The sequence below is a fragment of the Ursus americanus genome, chromosome 21 (genome assembly GCF_024610735.1).
Source record: "Ursus americanus isolate L20-20 chromosome 21, mUrsAme1.1.p, whole genome shotgun sequence".
NCBI classification, from domain to species: Eukaryota; Metazoa; Chordata; class Mammalia; order Carnivora; family Ursidae; genus Ursus; species Ursus americanus.
The window spans coordinates 36,941,677-36,963,883 of NC_142147.1; the positions used below are offsets into that span (position 1 = coordinate 36,941,677).

At 51.0% G+C, this 22,207-nt stretch overlaps 1 protein-coding gene across 1 annotated transcript in view; it reads left to right on the forward strand.

Annotated features, from left to right (window-relative positions):
- The window catches only part of ZNF536 (zinc finger protein 536), a 283,922-nt gene that overhangs the window by 181,169 nt on the left and 80,546 nt on the right, over nucleotides 1-22,207 (forward strand). Inside the window, exon 4 of the mRNA XM_087853375.1 lies at nucleotides 13,367-15,650. Coding sequence (XP_087709501.1) covers nucleotides 13,369-15,650 — 2,282 coding nt within the window. The 5' untranslated portion in view covers nucleotides 13,367-13,368. The remainder of the gene's footprint in view (nucleotides 1-13,366; nucleotides 15,651-22,207) is intronic.

Genomic DNA, 22,207 nt, shown 5'->3' on the forward strand with positions numbered 1-22,207 from the left:
AACTCCAGCCATTCTCTGTGATTGGTGATGGTTCAGGATCAGGGCTTGGCTGGGAGGCCCCTTCCCTGTCAGGTGGGCCACAGAAGCATAAATCAGGAGGCAGGAGGAGAGACTGAGGAGCTGAGGGTAGCGATCAGCCTGGCCAGCCTGCTTGGTTTATAGATGGGAAGCCGTGACTCAGAGAGGGGCCGGGGTGTCCGAGGCCACGTGGCTGTCTGGTTGGTTCCAGGGCAGGATGGAGAGCAGCCCGTGGGGGACGTTGTAGGCCCACCTGGTATAGGTATGGGGGGCAGCCAGTTCTCTGGGATGCCCAGCCCCAGTGCTGTTCCAGGCACTAGGAACACTGTTCCCTGGAGGGCACTGTCAGAGAGAGGGCATTCTGTTCTGTAAGGACCCGGATCTTGGAATGATGGGATTTGGGGTATCAGCTGGGGTTCAGAGTGGCACAAGCCCGAGAAAGGGAGAGGCAGTGTCATGCAGACAACAGACCCATCCCCAGGGCCTCCCCTGTGCTGGGCACTCAGAGACAGATGGATGAGGTGTGGTGGTTACCCTCAAGGCTCCTAGTCCCCTGACCCTTTGTGAGTAAACAGCGCTCGGATGTTATCATGATCTCCGGGTCGAAGTTTCAGCTCCGTCTACCCTTTTGATGGTGAGCTCTGGAAGGTAGGCTATTTCTGATTCTTTTCTCTGCAGAGCCCAGCACAGCGCCAGGCACACAGTGGATTGTCAGGAAATGCGGAGCGAATGAATGAACCAATGTTTGCATGGGCGAGTGCGAGTACATTGAAGGAAGAAGAGGCTTCAGAAGGAGTGCAGGGTTTATAAAGGGCAGTGGGGGGCGGGACTTAGAATTCACTCAGCCAGAATTTGTAGGTTTGTGTTGCATGTAAAGCATTGGGTTTGGGTTAGATATGGGTCCCTGGAGGTGCCAGCCAGAGACGGGGACCCAGGTTATCCATCACGAGACGGAGTGGGATTAACCCTCCGTGGGGAGTGTGAAGTGTGTTGGGGAGAGTGGCATGCGGATGGGGTGACATTTGAGATCAGTCTCTATCAGGCAAACCTCTCACCTGGCTTGTGTCTTGGGGAGCAGAGAGCAGGGTCTGTCCCAGCAGTGCAGGAGTGGGCTGTGGCCTGAGTCTGCCTGGGCATCTCCTCTCTCCCCAAGGTAGATGCTGTGTACCCACCTTGCTCCGTTCATTCACTTCCTCATTCAATCATTTATCCGTTTGCTCGCTCCTTTCTTCGTGCATTCAACAAATATTTATTGAGTGCATCCACGGGGCCTGGCTCAGTGGCGCGGCTGGGGGCACCCCAGTGAAGAGATGCTCATGGCCTCCCCCCTGCAGGGAGCTTCTGGACCCATCTACAAACAAACCCAACCCAGTACAAAAGCCACTGGGAGGGGGCAAGACAGACAGGAGAGCTCCTGCCCTGCCCCTGGGGTATCACGGAGGGCCTCCTGGACGAGGTGGCATTTAATCTTCACTAGCTGATGAAGCATAGGGATCAAGTGAGGATCGCAGGGAGAATGTTCCAGACAGAGGGAACGATATGCACAAAAGGGCACCAAGTCCCCTCACCAGCTCCCTGAGAACAGAGGGTCCTCTTTTAAAATACTTATAGGCTTAAACAAGATGAGACACAGGGTGCTGCTCTCTCCTCAAGCACGTGTGAGCTGGGGAGGCTGTCTTTGCTCCCCCTTCTTTCCTAAGAGTGGTCAGAAATTCGTGTCTGTCCCTGGAGTCCGTCTGCTGGCAGAGTCGCTCCCAGCAGCCCTGTGTCTGTGTGCTTGGCCGACGTGCGGCTCAGCCCCACAGCAGCTGTTCCCGCTGCGTTGGTCAGGGGCTGCTGGGCTCCCCTCCCCTCCCGAGAGTCTGGCGCAGCAGAGGCGAGGTGAGGCCAGCCTGGTGACCTGCACGGGAGCTGGAGATCCTGAACTGGGGACCCCAAGGGCTAAAAAGACCCGAAGCCCCAGCCTGGCCTGGAGAGGCCCATCGGTTGGCCTGAGCCTGCGGGTTGCAGGCAGCAAAGGCTCCACTCATGTGCCTAGATTCTTTGCTCAGCAATGATTGTGTGTACTTACAAGATAATGTGTATCTGAGCTTCTGTCTTCAACAGGTGCCCCCGTGAACGAATCTCCCCGGGCCGACTTCTATGAATATTTCACAATCAGGCCCTCTTTGATCACTCTTGCATATGTGCATTCTACATTATATTTAGTTTTGCACCGAATCAAATCTGAGGCTTCTGTGAAATGAAAATAAAGTGTTCGACACGATCTCCTAGTCCTGAATGCTCAGGTGTAGATGGCTCTAATCAGGGGTGAAGGGTGGTGACGGGTAGCTGGGCCCCGCACCCTGTTGGCTGCTGCCCTCTGGGAGGGCGGGGCTGCCGGGAGTCCTGGGGGTGCCGGGCCCCCTGTTTTGTTCTAGGGCAGCGGCTGTGTGCTGAGGCTGAGCGGGGAGCCAAGGCGGGTTAATAGGGGATTAAATATCTAACTTCCTGCCATGACGAAGTCTGGTTAAAAAGAGAGGGAGAAAGCCAGTGAGAGAAAGGATCAATACACTTCATGACAACTGCTGGTATCTTTTTCAGGTTTGTGATATTTTAAAGGTAGGTCATTCATTAAAAGCCTGTGTGTGTGTGTGTGTGTGTGTGTGTGTGTGTGTGTGTGTGTGTGTGTGTGTGTGGTTTGTTGCTTTCCCTGATGAGGTGGACACAGTTCAGATAAATCAATTACAGCAAATTAGGGGGCCATTTCCTTCCCAAATCATTGCATCTAGGAGAAATGGAAACACCACTGGATGGCCTGCCTTCTTGGGGGAGAGGCCTGGGCTTTTGCTCACAAAATACTGTGCATTCTGAGGTTGTTCCGGACTACCTCCCTACCCTGCACCGTGATCGTCAGAAGCTTAAAGGACCAGTTATTGGTGGAACTGTTGCCCCAGGTGCCACAGACAGGAGCTCACGGGAACCCTGCTGTCACACAGCTCTGGGAGAGGAGAAAAAAAATGTCATGATCTCCTTATTTGCGTGCATTGAAGTGCCTTATGAATATGTCCTCACAGTTCCTGGGAAACTGCATGGCAACTCTGGGGACCGAGGCTCACCTCCAGCCTAGGGCAGTTCCAGGAAGGCTTACCGGAATAGGCGACCCCAGGATGGAACGTGAAGGACAAATCTGGGCGGCCACATTCGGTGAGGTGGGGGTGGGCTGCCTGGAGTTATGGGGAGCAGTCCTTCTTTCACTTTTTTTATTTTTTTGCTGTTAAGAAAAAGAGGGGAGATCAATGTCTGCTTCCAAACTCTGAGTAGCCTTTTCTCTTGGGCGCAGGGAGCCCTCCCTCACCACAGCAAGAACTCTAGCCCTCAGATGTTTGGGTTGTGGTTCGGGAGTTTATTTTCACCCTCTGTTTTTTTCATCTCCTCTGATCCAAAGTAGTAGGAAGCTACTAACGTGCCACAGAGGCGGTAGATAGAGCACGTGTTCCACTACAACTCTCACAGAAGCTTCCTGAGCCCCACTTTTGCCCCAGATAAGAACTCCATGGACTGGCTTTCAGGTAGGCGCCTGGCCCGCCATGTCCACCCCATTTCCTGTCATCCCCTAGAACATTCCATGCTTAGTCCCCATTTTGCACATTCTGTTCCTTCTGTCCTCCATGCCCTTCCATCTTTCTGTGCCAAGTGACCTCCGCCAAGCGCAGCCAAGGACTGACCTCTTCCTGGTTGTTCTCCTCACTGGTCTCCCTTCCCTGGTCCCCGCTGCACCCTCCCACCTGCACCCAGCCCCGTGGCATGTTGTACATTTCCCCCTTTAGCACCTGCCCCCAGTCTGGCTCCTCATGGGCATAACTCTCTCCCCTTCCTTGAGTTAACTTTCCAAGGCAAGGATCTGGTCTTGCTGGTGGCTGGCCCATTTCTCACCACATGCAGGTGTTGACAAATGTCACTGAATAGTATGAGTCCCAGTATGAGCACCAGTAAAGTCCGCCATGAGTGAGGTTTTAGTAACCACGCTTATGGGCCTTGATCATGCCTTGGTTGTGTCCTTCGCCCTCAGTATTGATTCTACTCCCCTGTGGAATGTCTTTCCGGCTCTGGAAGCCCATGCTGAAGCTGCGGTCGGCACACGAGGAAGGTCCCTGTACAGGCACAGCCTTCTACAATTTAAGCTCCGTGTTTTCTCTCCCATGATCCCATTTGCCTTCTCCAAACCCTGTGAAGTGTGCCGGGCAGTTAATATCAGCTCATTTTAGGGACGGCAAAGTGGGGACTCAGGCAGGTAGCCGTGGCCAACCACTGGTGGAAGAGCTTGTGCAGTTGGACGCATGCTCACGGCTCTCCAGGTGCTGCTCTCTTTCCATTGCCCCAGTCTGGCTGGGGAATAACCCGTCTGATCTGGGACAGGAGAACATGGAATAATATATTCACCTTCTGGACGCTAAGACAACAAGATCATATAAATACATTTTTGTGCGACACCCTCCCCAGTGGGGGAGCAACAGACTCGTCACCTTCCTAGAGCCACAGTGCCTGCCTGCACCCCATTGCCGCCCACACTAGCCCCCTGAGTTGCTTTCTCTGGAGTGTACTGCATGTTTCCATGTCCACGAGGGCCCTGGCTCCTTGGCTTCCTTTAGGCTTTCCCTGAACTGTGGCTGCCTTTGTTTCTATACATTTGGCGAATGAAGGAGCTGGCATCTGTCAGCATTCAGCTCAGCAGGACTAACGTGGTGTGGACATCAGAAGCCAGCCTGCCCACCAGCATGTCTTGCTTGGGCTCTGGAGTCAGGCTCCCCAGTCATGTGACCTTGTTGGACTTAAATTTTCTGAGTCTCAGTTTCCTCTTTTGTAGTATGGGGGTAGTTTAATACCTAGCATTCTAAGGTTGTGTGAGGCTATAAGAGGTAATGATTGTGAAGTACCTAGCACAGTGTCGTGCTGGCAGATGGTATTGTGATGTGGAGGAGGAGGACACTGTTGCTGGTGTAGATGGTGATGATGGTGGTGATGGCTACAGTAAAGATGATGATAGTGGTGATGATGGTGATGGTGTTGGCAAAGGTGATGAAGATGACAATGGGGTGATGGTGATGTGATAGCTATGACAATGGTGACAGTGGTGAAGGTGATGATGATGTGATGGTTATGATGAAGATGATGATGGTGATGATGAAGGTGGTGAAGAGGACAATAGTGATGATGGTGGTGATAGTGAAGGTGATGATGATGATGATGTGGTAGCTATGATGAAGATGATGACGGTGACAGTGGTGGCGAAGGTGATATGGATGTGATGGCTGTGGTGCGGGTGATGACCCTGGTGACAGTTGTGGTGAAAGCAATGATAATGGTGACAGTGATGACAGTGATCACAGTATTGACAGTGGTGGTGGTGAAGGTGATGACAGTGGTGACCATGGTGGTGGAGAAGATGATGATAATGATGATGATGATGGTGATGATGGTGGTGGTGAAGTTGATGACAATGGTGACAGTGGTAGTGGTGAAGGTGATGATGATGACAGTGATGATGGTGAAGTTGATGACAGTGGTGACAGTGGTAGTGATGAAGGTGATGATGATGTGATGACTAAGATGATAATGATGGTGATGATGATGATGGTGAAGGTGATGTAGACGATAATGGTGATGATGGTGGTGATGGTGAAGGTAATGATGATGATGTTGTGGTAGGTATGATGAAGATGATGATGATGGTGACAGTGGTGGTGAAGGCGATGATGGTGATGGTGATGACAGTGGTGACAGTGGTGGTGGTAAAGGTGATGATGGTAATGATGACAGTGGTGATGATGAACATGATGACAGGGGTCACAGTGGTGGTGGTGAAGATGATGGGGATGATGATGGTGATGCTGATGACAGTGGTCACAGTGGTGGTGGTTATGATGATGATGGTGAAGCTGGTGACAGTGGTGACAGTGGTGGTGGTGAAGATGATGGTGGTGATGATAAAGATAGTCATGATGAAGTAGAAGATGATGGTGATAATGGCAATGATGAAGATGGTGATGATGACCATTGTTACTTTTTTTCTGTTTAATTTTTTGAGAGCTTGTTCTGCCTGACACATCCATGGTCTTCACAATCACCCCATAGGAGGTTGTCCGAATTCCATCCCAGCATCTGTTTGCCTGGTGGGCAGATAGTTGGCCAGGAATTCAGCCTGGAAGTCTTCTCTACCCTGAAAAGATGACTAGGGGTGCATTTTGTGGGTGTTTTCCTTTCCTGTCTGCTGTGCTCATGATCTGCCTTCAATTCTGGGCTACAGCTTCAACCCAGACTCCAAAAGCCAACATGCGTTCGCCCTTGAGAATTTTGAAATCGTCCACAGTCTTCAAAGAGAGGATACTTTTTATTCCTTCTCTTCTTCTAAGTCCTCCAACTCCTATCCCCCAGCGTGGAAGCTGTCTGGGTCTCCGTGGGACCGTGTGTGAACCTGGTCCAGCGGGGTCTCACTCACTATCCAACGCCGTGAGGGCCCTGACTTTGACCACATTCCATCCACAAGAGCAAGTTGGGGAGTCCGACCATACTCTCCAACTCGGCTCTCCCGGTCACACAGTCGCCATACTCCACGGCCCAATCTGAATATCATCTTTTCGTTAATAAATTCAGCGACGATTTAACTGTTTCTGGCCCCGTCTCGTAGCATTGTCTACACATCAGTCAAAATGGAACAGGTCACCCGAACTGCCCTCCTGTTTGTCTATTAATCATCTGGCAAATAAACCACTCAGTGTCCTGCCCACCTCAGTAACGTTTGTGATGTAATTTGTTTGGATGCCCAAATGTCACCAGCGTTGATTGTAAGAGATGAAAAAATGTACTTGCTCAGCATAGCAAGCTCTAGGCCAAAATGTAAGCATGAAATCTCTGGTTTATTTTTGTAATAATGTTTACAGCTGTTTAATGACCCTGAGAAGGTTCAGTAGTCTGGTGCTCTGTATTTCAGAACAGGAGTGCATTATGCTTATAACAACCTTGGTTAAACAGTTTGAGCTACAACAATTGGAAAATAGTATTTAATAAGAAGCCATTGTATTCTAGGTGAAGTTGTCTTAATTACTGCTTACCCAAAGTGTAAGAAAGCAAGACAGGTTGTGGGGAAGATGTGGAGGGTCACTTGAGCCCTTGGAAAGGGGGTCCACCTGCTACCAGAACTGCGTGCCATGAGCCCCACCGTGGTGTTTGGAGCCCTTTCTGGGAACCCACGTTCCTCCCCTGCCCAGCAGTTGGGAGCGGTAGGACTCCTGTATGTTTTCCGAGGCAGCACTTTTACCCACATTGATAAAAAAAGGGAATATTTAGTTGTGCTTGGCTAGACAACAATATTTGATTTTTAAAAACCCAGTTGAAATGGTTATTTTGAAAGTCATTTCATTTCCCAACTATTCTTTTTCATGGTATAAGGATAAAACTCGTTCATGCAACTTACTGGCAAGATCTATATTTTTTGGACTATTCATAAGATTACTTTCTTTTTTCTGTGCTAGCAAAATGAAACTGTGTTTTTGTGTAAAATTTATTTAGACTCGTAGCAGCTGGCATTTCTGGTGTCCTGATAGTTTTAAATTTCATTTTGAGTGAAAGATACAATTAGGTTCTCTATTGGAAGAGTTAAGTGAAAACTTTTGTCATTGATATCACAGGAAATAGTTTTGAAGGCAGAAATACAAAATCAAAATAGCCATTAGCACCATCAAAGGCAGCTGAATGGCTCACTGTACCTGCAATGATGGGAATGATGAGACAGAATGTATTTTGATAATCTGCACACCCAACGATGGGTTCCCTAGGCTGAGAATACCCTGGTATGAAATGTGAAATTGCACAGCTCGAGAAGAAAACCTCTAGCCTTCAGAAGCTTTCAACCGGGGCCCTGCCGGAGCTCAGGGGTGGGGCCCAGGCTTTTCCACACGGTGGTGAGGAATGCCATGGTGGCTGGGACTCACGCCCACGCCTGGTTCTTTGTCAATATTGACAGTCGCCTTGAGGACCAGCAGTGCCCCACCATGACCCTGGAGAGCAGGCAAGATCAGGGGGTGGAATGTTGGAGTGTTTCCATGTTGGGGGGCGGGGGCGGTGTACCCGATTCAGCCGTTTACTCTGGTCTCTAACTGTCCCGGCTTGGCTGCCTTTCTTTCCACAGTTAGGTAAATTACATATGCATTGGTTCCTTCCATGAGTCAACCAGGGTGTATTGATCTTCTTCCTGATATGTTTTGGGCTGGGGCCCTGAGCTGAAGGCCAGGGGCAAGCTGTTCTCAGTGTTTGCGAGTTTATTTACTTGCTTTTAATTATACCAAGACCTTTTCTACCTGGATGGAAGGGTCAGAGGAGTTATGTACAGGTTCCTCAGAAGGGATTGCCTTAAGCCCGTGATCACGGCCAGCCCTATCCTGGCTCCTGGCTTCCTCATGGGGGTCCCTCAGTTGTTGCATGGTGGGATAATGAGGCTGGAGCCAGAGCTAGGGAGAGAAGGATAGGTGGAGTGCATAGAATCAGGTGCTCCCTGGAATTGGTGACCCAGCGGGGACGGTGCTGCATGTGGATTTCACGTGCCCGAGTTATCAGGACAGAGGGAGTGTCCTGCAGCAGGATGTCCTGCCCCAGACACTGAGAACCATTCGCTGCAGGGCCTGGGAGGGAACAGTGTGGTCCCAAAGGGAAGGCACTCTCCCTGTGCTTGCTCCCTGAGGGCTGGGGGAAAGGAGTAAGGCCTCCTTCCATCAGAATGGCGAGCCCCTGCAGGTGGCCTCACCTCTTTGGCCCCTTGAACTCTTAAGGCTACAGTGGGATCCAATCCCTTAACAGGGGAATCAATGATCCCTGAGTTTCCCAGGGTGTGCATTTATATAAGTTTCTAGAGTGCTGCTACTTGGGGAATCCCTGCCTTTCCTCCAACACAGGCATACTCATGCATACACATACACACACACATACACACGCATGCACGCGCGCACGTGCACACACACACACACACACACACACACCCCATATGCCAAAGCTGTCGTGGTTACTCCTTTCTCTGAACTTTGAATTCAAACTCTCTGAGCCTTTTCATTGCTTCCCGTTATTGGTGGCCTTGCCTGTACTGGCCCCCGGGGCCCAGAGGCACTTGACCGCAGGTACGTAGAAGGCCCCCGGCAAGTATTTACTGAATGACTGACATAAGGGGTAAATGAATTCCCGATGGGCGAAGTGTCGAGGCTGCAGAAATTGGGGCCGACCCAGGTTTTGTGAGTCCCAGGCCGGGCCTGGGGCCAGCTCATCCCGCCTGGGCTGCTTTGGCGCAGGGACAGCACACCAATTACCCTGTGCTCTTTCTAAGAACTCACGCTCCCCTTTCTTGTTCTGAGTCTGGTGGCTGGCATTGGTTATGACTGACCCATCGCAGTGCCTGCATCTGCTCATGGAATCATGGGGTGCTGGGCCTCACCAAACATTTGGAGATAATCGTCTGGTGAGGGCATTCCTCACAGTGGGGCTCTGTGCGGGCTTCGCCTGGACTCACTTAAGGGGCCGAGGGCTGTAATCCTCAGAGCATCTCCTTGGGAGCTGGCCAGCTCTGCCAAAGTTTTGAGTTCTCCCCTGGGTCCCCCAATGAGTGGTCAAGTTCTCAAGGGGATGGCTGCCCAGTGGTGGTCCAGGCCTGGATGGTCACCATGGGCACATATAATGAAAGAGCTGGTGGTGGTGGGGTGGCTCTCCCGTGGTGGTGTTTGAAACCCCATGTTCTGGGTTAGCCAGAGACCTTCCAAGTCTGGCAAAATCTGATAGTGGATGTTCACAGACTTGTGCGAAAGCTGAGTTTGGGTCACATGAGGTTGGGAGAAGAGTGTTTCTCCTACAGGGCTAGCTTTTATGGGCTGTGTTTATAGGGTCTCTTCATTCATTCATCCATTTGGCCAGAAAATGCTGAACTTCCAGTGGGCCACCTCTGCTCTGGGCCTGGAGGCTTCCACTGTGAAAATGCCCTCATGGAAAAGAAGCACATTTGTAAAAGGTCAACAACAGAACTTTGCCCTAGTGGTAAGTGTTCTGAAGAAGGAAATAAGGTGATGGGTCTGACAGTCTCAGACAAGGGAGGCATGGCAGTCTTTGTAAGAAGGGGCTATGTGAGCTGAGACCTGCATGAGGGGACAAGGAGCCAATTGTACCTTTGCACATTCTGGAACATTCTTCCTCCCCTCAGCTGAGGCTTCAGCAATGGCACCTGAAGACCAGTCCTTTAAAAAAGCTTTGTGGGGGCGCCTGGGTGGCACAGCGGTTAAGCATCTGCCTTCGGCTCAGGGCGTGATCCCAGCGTTATGGGATCGAGCCCCACATCAGGCTCCTCTGCTATGAGCCTGCTTCTTCCTCTCCCGCTCCCCCTGCTTGTGTTTCCTCTCTCACTGGCTGTCTCTCTCTCTGTCAAATAAATAAATAAAATCTTAAAAAAAAATTTTTTTTTCAGTCCACAAAGCTTTTTTTTTTTTTAAAGATTTTATTTATTTATTTGACAGAGATAGAGACAGCCAGTGAGAGAGGAAACACAAGCAGGGGGAGCGGGAGAGGAAGAAGCAGGCTCATAGCAGAGGAGCCTGATGCGCGGTTCGATCCCACAACGCCGGGATCACGCCCTGAGCCGAAGGCAGATGCTTAACCGCTGTGCCACCCAGGCGCCCCTGAAAAAAAAAATTTTTTTTAACATAATAAAAGAATTCCATATCCAAACCTCACTTGAAAACTCCTCATATCCATTATTTAACAAATTGAGCTGCTACTTACCCAGCACAAATGGGGGCAGGGGGATGGTCTTCACCTTAATGCCCCTCATCCAACCTGATTTGCAGTCTCTCTGTATTGCACATTCAGCCTCCCCTCCCTCCCGCTGAATTGGCATCAGCTCATCGGCAGCAACCTGAAAATAGCCTGTCTTTCTGGATTCGTGTCTTCAGAGAAGGCCAACTGGGCAGCCACTGGAAGGGGGCCAGCCATGTTGGCTTTGGACTTTGCAAACTTCCCCAGAGCTGTTGGGTGGAATTCTGAGCACTCCCAAGTGACTTCGGGGTCACGATCCGTGCTTGCTTGGGAGACGAGCCAGCACAGCTGGATGGAGCTTGAAGGTAGAGAAGGGGCTCCAGACAGGGCCCTGGGGGCTCTTTGAGTCCCTGCCTGGGGTCTTCCAGGCACCAGTCCTGCCCTAGCGACTTCTACACGCCAGGCCTACTCCTCCCTGCTTATCAGTGGTGCCATGAGCCCTGGGGCTGACCACTCTTGTCCACCACGGGTCCTGAGCACCAGGGACAGGGCCTGGCATACAGTGGGAACTCAGCAAGTTTGGTGACTGAATGCAAGGCTCTCCATGACAAAGTACTCCTTTCTGACCAGTCTCCAAAATGGCCTTTTTTTTTTTTTTTAAATTTGTGTGTAGACTGCCACCAGAAACAAAAAGGAAAGATGGCGAACTGGAAGCCTTCTTCTACAAGTGACCACGTGCCTGTATGTGCTCACAGATGTGTGCAAGTGTCCATGCCATCATTCATGGACGCCGCCAGCCCTGCACAGGGGCTGCAGTTTTTCTCTCTCCTGCGAATAAACATTCATGCCTTTTTCTCTCCTCCCTTGCAAGACAGACTCACAGCCCCTGTCCTCTAGCCAAGGAAGCCAGGTCTCCCTTTGGAGACCCTCCATGCCAGGCACAGTTTGCATGGCAGGAGGCCCTGTAGGTAGCAGACCCCCCCACCCCCATCCCAGGGCTGAATGCATTTCCTGCACAGTTGAGCTCTGTCCCCACTGGTCCCCCGAGGGAACTGCTTGGCCCAGGAATCAGCCCTGGCTGGTGTTAAACTCTGCTCCTAGACCACCTGGCTGGCCAACACATGTAAACATTGGGATGTGCAAAAAACGGTTCCAGTGGCAGGAAGCGAATTTGGACTCCTTCAGGGGGGAGACAGATCTGGAAATAGAAGGACCCAGGCATGGGTTCATTGCCTTTCAGAGTTGAGCTCCTTGCATGCTGTGATGGGGGGTAGGGGACGGGCCTACGGTGTTCCTTCCACCCCACCCCCAAGCAGTGTGGCCTTCGCAGGTCTGCACAGGCTGGGGAGGGGACAGAGAGGAGCATTAAAAGCAATTATACAGACCAGCTTTGAGTGTTAGTGTTTAACAAACAGCTTTGAGTTCTAATTTTCTGCAAAACACATACTGCAGGTACAATTTGTACTCATTACTGTATACTGGGAAAGTTATTAAAAACACTCAAACTTGGTTGAGACTTCCTATGGCATCATCCCTGGATTTTAATTGGTTTTTATCTAGTTCTATAAAGGATCTCTTTAAACCCAATCAAAGTCCCTGCCTGGGATATCATGCCAGTGGAAGGACAGGGAGAGCCCATTAAATGGTGTTGAGTCTTCGCCCCCACCCAAAAATGAACAGTCTCGACGATCCGCTAAGATTCCGTCACCACATAATTTATACTTCCTTCGATGGGCACAGTTACCAAATGACAAAATAACAGTGTTTCGTAACATAAGGGTTAAATCCTAATCTCTGAGGTTTGCAAAGCCGCTACTCGCAGTCTCCTTAAAATTTAATATACCTCGTTAATGCTTCCTTGCAAACACTGAAGGATTTTTATGATTATAATCATGTGTTACAGCACCTAGTACTGTTTCTAAGCAGCATACTAATCAGCTTAATGAGATATTACTGCACTTTTTGTTGACTAAAGCAAAATCCCTTTTATTGTTCTAAAGCCTGTCCTTTATTTTTTCCCAAAACATTATCTTGTTTTATTATGTACCAGTAAATATCATGCCATTGGGTTTCTTTTTTTTTTTTTTTTTTTGGCCAAATCATAAAATAATCTCTTTCATCTCAGACTGGCGAATGTATTGAATATAGTCACCGGAAACAAAAGTTCCGAGTGAGTCTCTGGTCTTGCCGTGAAAGCCATTCTGCTCTAAGGCAAACTCTGAGCGGAACCAACAGGTGCAGGTGCTACCAGGGGGACCGGAGGAAAAGTTTAACACGTAGACCCTTGATTTGTTATTAGGTGTTGAAAGTGGTAAAACATTAATAATTTAAATGTGAATGAATAATTGCAGTCGGTAAATAGAAAATACAAGGAAGACGATCTATCGCCAAAACAAATTGGAGGAGCAATGCCGTATTGCATAATTGGCATTTAATAATTCATCTTTTTATTATTGTTTTTGACTATAATTCCTTAGCATTATTATGTGTAGGTAAGGCATGAAATGCAAATTCCTCCCCAGCTGATGCTGTCGATTGGCTGCGCCACGGCCCCTGGCACAGATCTGAACTCTTGCTTTATTTTCAGGGATGGAAGAAGCCAGTCTGTGCCTTGGAGTGTCCTCGGCCGCGCCGGAAGCTGAGCCCCACCTGAGCGGCCCCGTCCTCAACGGCCAGTATGCCATGAGTCAGAAGTTGCACCAGATCACCTCCCAGCTCAGCCATGCCTTCCCCGAGCTGCATCCACGGCCCAACCCGGAGGAGAAGACCCCCGCGCCCCTCGACGAGAAGGCCCACGTGCCCATGAGTGGCCAGCCCATGGGCAGTCAGATGGCGCTCCTGGCCAACCAGCTGGGCCGGGACGTCGACACCAGCCTCAACGGGCGGGTGGACCTGCAGCAGTTCCTCAACGGGCAGAACCTGGGCATCATGTCCCAGATGAGCGACATCGAGGACGACGCCCGCAAAAACCGCAAGTACCCCTGCCCGCTGTGCGGCAAGCGTTTCCGCTTCAACAGCATCCTCTCCCTGCACATGCGCACTCACACCGGCGAGAAGCCCTTCAAGTGTCCCTACTGCGACCACCGGGCGGCGCAGAAGGGCAACCTCAAGATTCACCTGCGGACCCACAAGCTGGGCAACCTGGGGAAGGGGCGCGGGCGGGTGCGCGAGGAGAACCGCCTGCTGCACGAGCTGGAGGAGAGGGCCATCCTGCGGGACAAGCAGATGAAGAGCAGCCTGCTGCAGCCCCGGCCCGACCTGAAGCCCCTGCCGCACGCCCAGCAGGCCCCGCTGGCCACCTGCAACCTGGCCCTGCCCACCAACCACAGCGTGCCCGACGTGGCCAACCCGGTGCCCTCGCCCAAGCCGGCCAGCGTGCAGGAGGATGCTGTGGTCCCGGCCGCCGGCTTCCGCTGCACGTTCTGCAAGGGCAAGTTCAAGAAGCGCGAGGAGCTGGACCGCCACATCCGCATCCTGCACAAGCCCTACAAGTGCACGCTGTGTGACTTCGCCGCCTCGCAGGAGGAGGAGCTCATCAGCCACGTGGAGAAGGCCCACATCACGGCCGAGTCGGCCCAGGGCCAGGGCCCCAACGGCAGCGGGGAGCAGTCGGCCAACGAGTTCCGCTGCGAGGTGTGCGGGCAGGTGTTCAGCCAGGCGTGGTTCTTGAAGGGCCACATGCGGAAGCACAAGGACTCCTTCGAGCACTGCTGTCAGATCTGCGGCCGGCGCTTCAAAGAGCCCTGGTTCCTCAAGAACCACATGAAGGTCCACCTGAACAAGCTGTCGGTGAAGAACAAGTCCCCTAGTGACCCGGAGGTGCCCGTGCCCATGGGCGGCATGTCCCAGGAGGCCCACGCCAACCTGTATTCCAGGTACCTGTCCTGCCTGCAGAGCGGCTTCATGGCCCCGGACAAAGCCGGCCTGAGCGAGCCCAGCCAGCTCTACGGCAAAGGGGAGCTGCCCATGAAGGAGCGGGAGGTCCTGGGGAAGCTGCTGTCCCCTATCTCCGGCATGGCCCACGGTGTCCCCGAGGGCGACAAGCACTCCCTCCTGGGATGCCTCAACCTCGTGCCGCCGCTGAAATCCAGCTGCATCGAGCGGTTGCAGGCGGCTGCCAAAGCCGCCGAGATGGACCCTGTGAACAGCTACCAGGCTTGGCAGCTCATGGCCAGGGGCATGGCCATGGAACATGGCTTCTTGTCTAAAGAGCATCAGCTCCAGCGCAACCACGAAGACACTTTGGCAAACGCCGGAGTGATGTTTGATAAGGAGAAGCGGGAGTACGTGTTAGTGGGAGCAGATGGCTCCAAGCAGAAAATGCCTGCTGATTTGGTTCACAGCACTAAAGTGGGCAATCAGAGAGACCAGCCAAATAAGCTCGACCCTTTAGAAAGCAGTCGGGATTTTTTGTCACACGGGCTGAACCAGGCGCTCGACTACAACCTGCAGGGGCCCGGGAACATGAAGGAGAAGCCCACCGAGTGCCCCGACTGCGGCCGGGTGTTCCGCACCTACCACCAGGTGGTCGTGCACTCCCGCGTCCACAAGCGGGACCGCAAGGGCGACGAGGACGGGCTGCACGTGGGCCTGGACGAGCGGCGCGGCTCGGGCAGTGACCAGGAGTCCCAGTCGGTGAGCCGCTCTACCACGCCGGGCTCCTCCAACGTCACCGAGGAGAGCGGGGCCGGCGGCGGGCTCTCCCAGACCGGGAGCGCCCAGGAGGACAGCCCGCACCCCTCCTCGCCGTCCTCCTCAGGTAGGCTGCCAGGGAAGATGGGGCACGAGCGGCTGGTACCAGGGCCCTCCCCGTCCAGGGGGCCTGGCTCCGCGCAGGCCTCGGGGGGGAAGGGCCTTCGCTGCTCTTCCAAGTCAGTCCTGCGCTCACTGTGGCCTGCCCGCCTGGGTGGACCTTGCCTTTCTGCCCTGCCTCAAGGGAAGGCTAGCGTTTCGAGTCGTTGGCCTTCCCTTGAACACTGGCTACCCGGAAAGAGAGTTGATCCTCCTGTGTGGTAGAGATGGCCAGTTGGTATGCTCGCCAACAGGCAGAGCCTGTCCTTCCCCAGCGGTGGCCTGCCCGGCCCCATTTTATGCCCCGACCCCCCCATCCGTCATCACCTCGTCTCTGGAACCCCGGGAGCTGGCGTTTCGGTTCCATCTGTGGATGTGAAGGTGTAAGTTCAGACCCTCACCATCTCTCCACCTAAGTGTATTCCCACAGCTGACTCATTTGGGCACCCCACTGACCCTCCCCAGGTCAAAGCTGTGTTCCGCCCCCTTCCAAAATTACAGCGTGCCTCCCCTGGCAGGCCCCTCCCTCTAACCTGAAGAACCCCACCGCTCTCCTCTGATGGTTTCGAAAAACACAGAGGTTTGAAACACAGATGCACGACTGCGTGTCTTAAATTGTACTGTGTTACACGGGCGATACAGCTTTGGGGTCTAAAATAGCAAAGCAGAAAATCTGTCATCAAAATGTCTGTGAAACGCTGAAGCTTCCTGGCCCGGTTTGGGGGAAAAAAAAAAAAGCCCCAAAAACAACAACAACAAAAAAAGCCCACTAGCCTAAGACAGCTAAATTAAAATCACTACCTAACAGCAGGTAAGCTTGTTGCCTGCGTCCGTATTTTCAAAGTCCCTTTCTAATGGATGGTAAATTGAAAGTTATATCTCTAGCCCTTTATAAAGAAAGCATCTCGCTAATACTGTAATCATTCTGCAGCCTAACAACAGAGGAAATCATGCCATAACAAATACTCTGTTACTAATGGCAACATTGATTTCTGCAATCAGCCATTAAGTCTAGAAAATGAAAGACAGTTTGAGGCACCTCAAGGCACCTCATTGCCCACTGTTAAAGGCGTGGCGGCACACGGCGGAGGGTCATTTCGGCAAAGTTTTTTTCTTTCTTTTTCCTTTTTTCCCTTCTGGGTTTTGATAAATATTGCAGTATTGGAAGCAGTTGGGTGCTGTGGTTAAGTAGATGCCAGTGAATCTTGTCCTTATTGTCACCCTTCCGCATCCCCTTCTTCCAGGACAAAAATTAGTATTAAAATAAAGTGTGAGTCTGCGGGGTTATTACAAACCAGTAAAGAATTGCTCACACGCATAAATCTGAGCTGCACATTCCAGAGATTCCAATAGCACTTAACGCTGCTGTTTAAATACCCATGAAACACACTGTCTACTCCTGGAGTCCTAGACTCGATTGCGATTTGTTTCTGGCGAGGTCCTCCAGCAGAGTCCGACCAGGAGCGCAAGCACCGCGGAGGGGTGAGGCCACGATGTGCCGAGTGACCGCTGCGCCGAACGTATGAGATGCCAGGGAAGGGTGTGCAAGTGTCCCTGGCCTGACGGCAGAACTCCAGAAAAACGGATCTCTCGTGCAGAGGCAGCAAAGTGCCAGGCGGGCCCCCCTGTCAGGAGGGACAATTTCCGCCCTACTAGAGAGAGGTCCCACATTCTGGGGAGTGTCATCTCACTGTTTCTGGATCGGGGGCCTTTAAGGGGCAGAAAGCAGAGGGCAGACTGGCTCCCCTAAGTTTTTGGAGTGATGTGGAGTTAACATTGACAGATTTTCATCCCTCTCCCAGACCTGCTGAAATGAAAAGGTCTCAGCAGAATATTCCGGCACCAAATGTTCGGCTTTATTAATGACGTGTTTACCATGTTTTTCCCACCTTCTGGCCAAGTGATAGCCTCATGCTATTCTATCTCGGTAGTTTCCATATCTGTAAATACTCTGTTGAAAAAACCCATTTTGTTTAAAAGAACCAACCGGGCTTACAACTCAAAGGAGAATTATTCTTGAGTTGTGGTTATCTTCTCACTTTTATTTCCCTCATTGAAGCATTTTACAATTGTGAATACTGATTCTTTCATTTCTGGTTGACTTCTTTGTTTTCTTCATATTCAAATGAGACCCTTTCATAATTTTCCTACTAAGTAGGAAAATTAATGACATCCCAATATGCAGCCCAAATCAGCCGCACGCCTGGGGCATTCAGGTTTTCCTGGGATTAGGACCCTTCACCAAATCTGGTTAGTCTTCCCTCTGATTTCTAACAAGTATGACTTGTATAAAGTGCGGTTACAATAAGCATTTAAATAAAAATCTTGACACAATAGGCATTTCTATTATTACCTGTTAGAGAGACACCTGCAAGGTGAAGGGGGAAAAAAAATCTTTAAGCCCTTAAGTAAAGAAAGGAGTACTTATTAAGGCTTCTATTAAGAAATAACTGCAAAACACGGTTTTACAAATTTCTCAGACTGCATAACAATGTCGCAAAACTTAATTTGCATCACTCGATTCTTTTTTTGTTGAAAACTGGGTCAGTAGGGCCTGAGAAACTATTTTTTCAGATCTTAACCAGTGAATTCTTCTTTATAAATCGCTGCTCTTAACATGATAGTGGTTCTGAATTCATCATAAAAAACCTTTTTACAGAGAGCCTCTTAGAACAGATCTCCAGAAGAAGGCTTACAATGAGTGGCAGAGACGTCCTTTGTTATCTGATGTAATTCTTTGCAAAGGAGGATTGGGAACGGAGTGGCTGTTTAAAAATGTCTTGCTCAGACCGAGACGAAGAAGGGGTCAAGTTTGCAATCAAACAGTTACTGCCGAGATGGGCGACTGTCACTGGCTAGGCTAATGTGGGATGCAGCTGTTTGTTATGTGAGCAAAAGAATGTTTGAATCAGTGAACATGTGAAAGTGATTCCAGTGAACCAGAAAATGTGTTTGTTCTTTGGCTCTCCAAACTGCTGAGAACCGAGCTTAGGATCAACCGCGAAAACTAGGACCTTTGACAAATTGAGAGGTCATATTTTCTAACAGAAAATGGACAAAACCAGTCACATGGATCTTTCTTTCCCCTTTGTTTTATTTTTGTTGTTGTTGTTGTTGTTGATTTGACTTCCCGATAATTTCACACCATCGTGGATGTCATTTCTGCCTCCGTGTACGACGCAAAGGGAAACTATTTGGAAAGCAGCAGCTTATAAATTTTACTCTTTTATGACATTTAGAAAGCAGGGCGGCTGTTTTGACGCTCCTTCGTTTTCTGGCTCGCGTGCAAACGCTCCGATGGCATTAATCTCTGCATCTCTCCCCAAAACCTCGACTGAGACTCTGCTCAGATCTGAGCTTTACTCTGAGCCAGAAGACGACCAAAGTTCTCTTTCTTTGGGTTTTGCCTCGGAAATCATGCTCAGAATAATTAAAACTTAATGTACTAAGAAACGATACTGTTCATTATATCCAACAGGGCACTTACCTTCTGCATTCCCCATAATTTTGGAGAGGGGCTAATTGAAGTGTTGCTGGTGGGAAGGGGGTAATTGAATGCGTTGACCCTCTGTTCATTAAATAAAGTCGGCTAAGTTACGTGATCAATGGAAAGCCAGGGAGAGACGCAAAGATGAAAACAACGTTAACCCCTACTACTTCTGCTATAATATTTTGAGATGGTCAAGGATTATTTGATCAGCTGGGCTGGAAGCCTTGTGGGGTCTCCTTTTGTTGCCTGAGCTGCATTCCTGAAATGCTGGGTCTCCAATCCTGTGTAGGCCCATTGACCAAGGCATCAAAGGCCTTTATCCTGGGCTCCCTCGCATTTACATCGGGCGTATAGTGATATGATAGATTTTCTTTCTTTTTCACCTCTTTTTCTGATGTGGCTCCTCCTCCCCGCCCCCATTCGTGATAACCACTGCCTGCTCTACACAAACAAATCTGGGCACCCCAAAGAAGGGGAAAAAGAAAAAAAAGAAAAAGAAAAAATTTAAGTCTGAGGATTAAGATCTTCATTTTTTTTTTTTTTGCTTGTGCATTCCAATTGTTCTTAAAATATTTGGCAATGTCAATTAGTAACTGAGCAGAGTTAGCTGATGAACACAATTTTCCAGTAGACTGAGCACCCTATTGTTGCCGAGCGAACAGCAGATTTCTGAGGTCATTATCATTCGCTGGTTGCTTGGCCCAGCTGCTTCCTGCTGCAAAAGCCAAACTTTATACTGGAGCTCGGGGATGGCGTGCAGCAACAGGGGGCTGGGAGGGGGAAGAGGGGAGCTGGCTGCAGAGCCGAAGACAGTCATTATCAGCAGAGGAAACAGAAAGTAAAAGTTTCCAGGCAATTCCAGGAAAACTGCCCTATCAGGGTTCTTCCTCCTGTTCCTCTCCAAGCACCCTCAGCCTCCAGGCAGGGAATTCAAAGGACCAGGGGATGCCCTGTGGGCATTGTGGCAACTAATCTCTTTGCTGAGCAGAACTTTGGAAAACAATAATCCCATTTACAAATTTACTTAAAAATTATTAACCCGATCTGAGGCATGCGAGTGATTCCTCCTAGATGGACTCCTTCATTTTTATTAAAAACAGAAAAGGAAAAAAAAACACAAGTCCCTTTTTAAAGATGGGATGACTTTCTTGAAATTAGCAAACTTGAGGATGACAAACAGGGAACATTATGTCATTTTCCAGAGGGACCTTTTGAGCAGATAATAGTCTGAAATTCCTTGTAAAATCAAATTTAGTGTGGAAGCCTCCCCCTGCCCTTTCCAGCTTCCCTTTTTTCCTGCCCCCTCCCTCTCCCACCCCCTAATTTGGGAGCTGGTTCAGTGAGATGAAAAGCTGCACGTTTTTAAAGCTCAGCTGTTAAAACTGAGCGCCATATGCAGCCCTTCCATCCCCGATGTGGAAGCGTGTGCAGGCGGCCGCCGTGTTTGTGGAGATTTACGGAGGCTCGGCTGTGTGTGCCGAAGCTGTCCCCGGGCGCACGCCGGGGGCCCTTCCCGCCCACACGGTGGCCCCCCGCCTAGGCTATCGTGCTGGCCAGACTTGGGCTGACTCCTGGCAGGTGTTGGACGGGGCGGAGGTCAGAGGGCCAGGTGGCCTCCCTCTGCTCTCTCACCTTTCCACTGGGTCCGGACACCGTGCTGGAACAGGGATTCAGGTGCTTTTCCTCCTGATCTAGGAGCCAGACGCCTACCAGCAGCTCCTTTTAGACACTCCCCCTTCCCTGCGTGCCCTTTGATTATCTTGTGTCCAGAAGCAATGATCTGGGGACACTCAGTACCACTCTGGGGCTTTTCCTGCCGCTCTCGCCCCCTTGCATGGAGCTATAAATCCCACCTCCACGGGGCTGCCCGGTGGCGCTGTCACTTAGCATTTCAGAAAGAGAGAGATTGTACCGGCTCTAAAAGTCTTCACTTTGGGCGTGTGATATAAAAGACGTGTGACCTACAATCCCAGAAGCAAAGCCTCCTCGACGATCCTGTAGGTTCCCAGGATGGACACGGTTTTGTGGGGGAGGGATGGGACTCCTGGCCGCAGGGCCCCTCAGGCCCCGCCCTCGTTTGCCGCTCACCACCCCAACTTGCCCATCCTCATGGTGGGCGCCGCGTGGCCAGGGGCCCCCTCGAGGGCTCCATGGGGTGCTGCGTTCCCGCCCAGCGCTCCGAGAGAGGCCCCCAGGGCTCACTGGGCGTCCCTTCTGTAATGCATGTTAACTCCAGGAACATATGCATTTATTTAATTCTAAATTTGATGGTAATAAGAAAAACACAGATTCGCGGAGGACAGGTTACAACGAGGCAAAGAACTATGCAGGCGCCTTTCAAAGTAGAGCGTGAAGCATTAGCCGTGTGATTCCCATTGATTGGAATGGGAGGCTCCGGGCTTGGGCTCTGGCCACCACCTTGGGTGTGTTGGGGCTGGAACCGGCGGTGTGCCTTACAGAGAGCCACGCGTGGCCAGGAGCAGGCAGGGATCATGAGATTCTAGGAGCCACCTTTCACCCACTCTCTCCCTGTGCCTTCAGGTACCTGGGAATGCACCCCCGTGACGTCAGCCTCTGGGCAGCCTCTATCTGGGGGAAGCCTGAGGGCTTCCTTCTCACTCAGATCCCTCATGCTTCGAATCCCTTCTCTAGCATGGAGCTTTGGGCCCCGCTTATAAGAAGCACCCTCTTGAGGAGGTATGGCATGAAAGGCTTCCTTGCCTTACACCTCAGCCATGTCCTGCATCCGCCCTCTTCAGAGAGAAGATTCTGGAAGGGGGCCCTGATATATCAGGGACGGTGGAGTCCCCTGTTTTACTGGCCCTCAAGATGCCATTGGGCTCAAGAGGAAGACCACGGGGATGCGTGGGGCTCCTGAGATGGAGGGTAGAGGGAATCCTGGGGAAAGATCCGTGTTGGGAGCATTTTGCTGCATTCTGAGCCTGTGAGGTCAGAGGAGGAGTGAGCAGTTAACTCTGTTAACTGCCGAGCTGCTTGGGAGCATTGATGGTAGGGGTGGAGAAGCACCTGCAGAGATCAGGAGATTGGATTTGTGCAGACATCCTGAATTCGTGATGACTGGGCTGGGACCTTTGCCATCTGCGCCCCTTGGGTTCGCGTATGCCTTTCTGGGTTTCTCACCTCCCT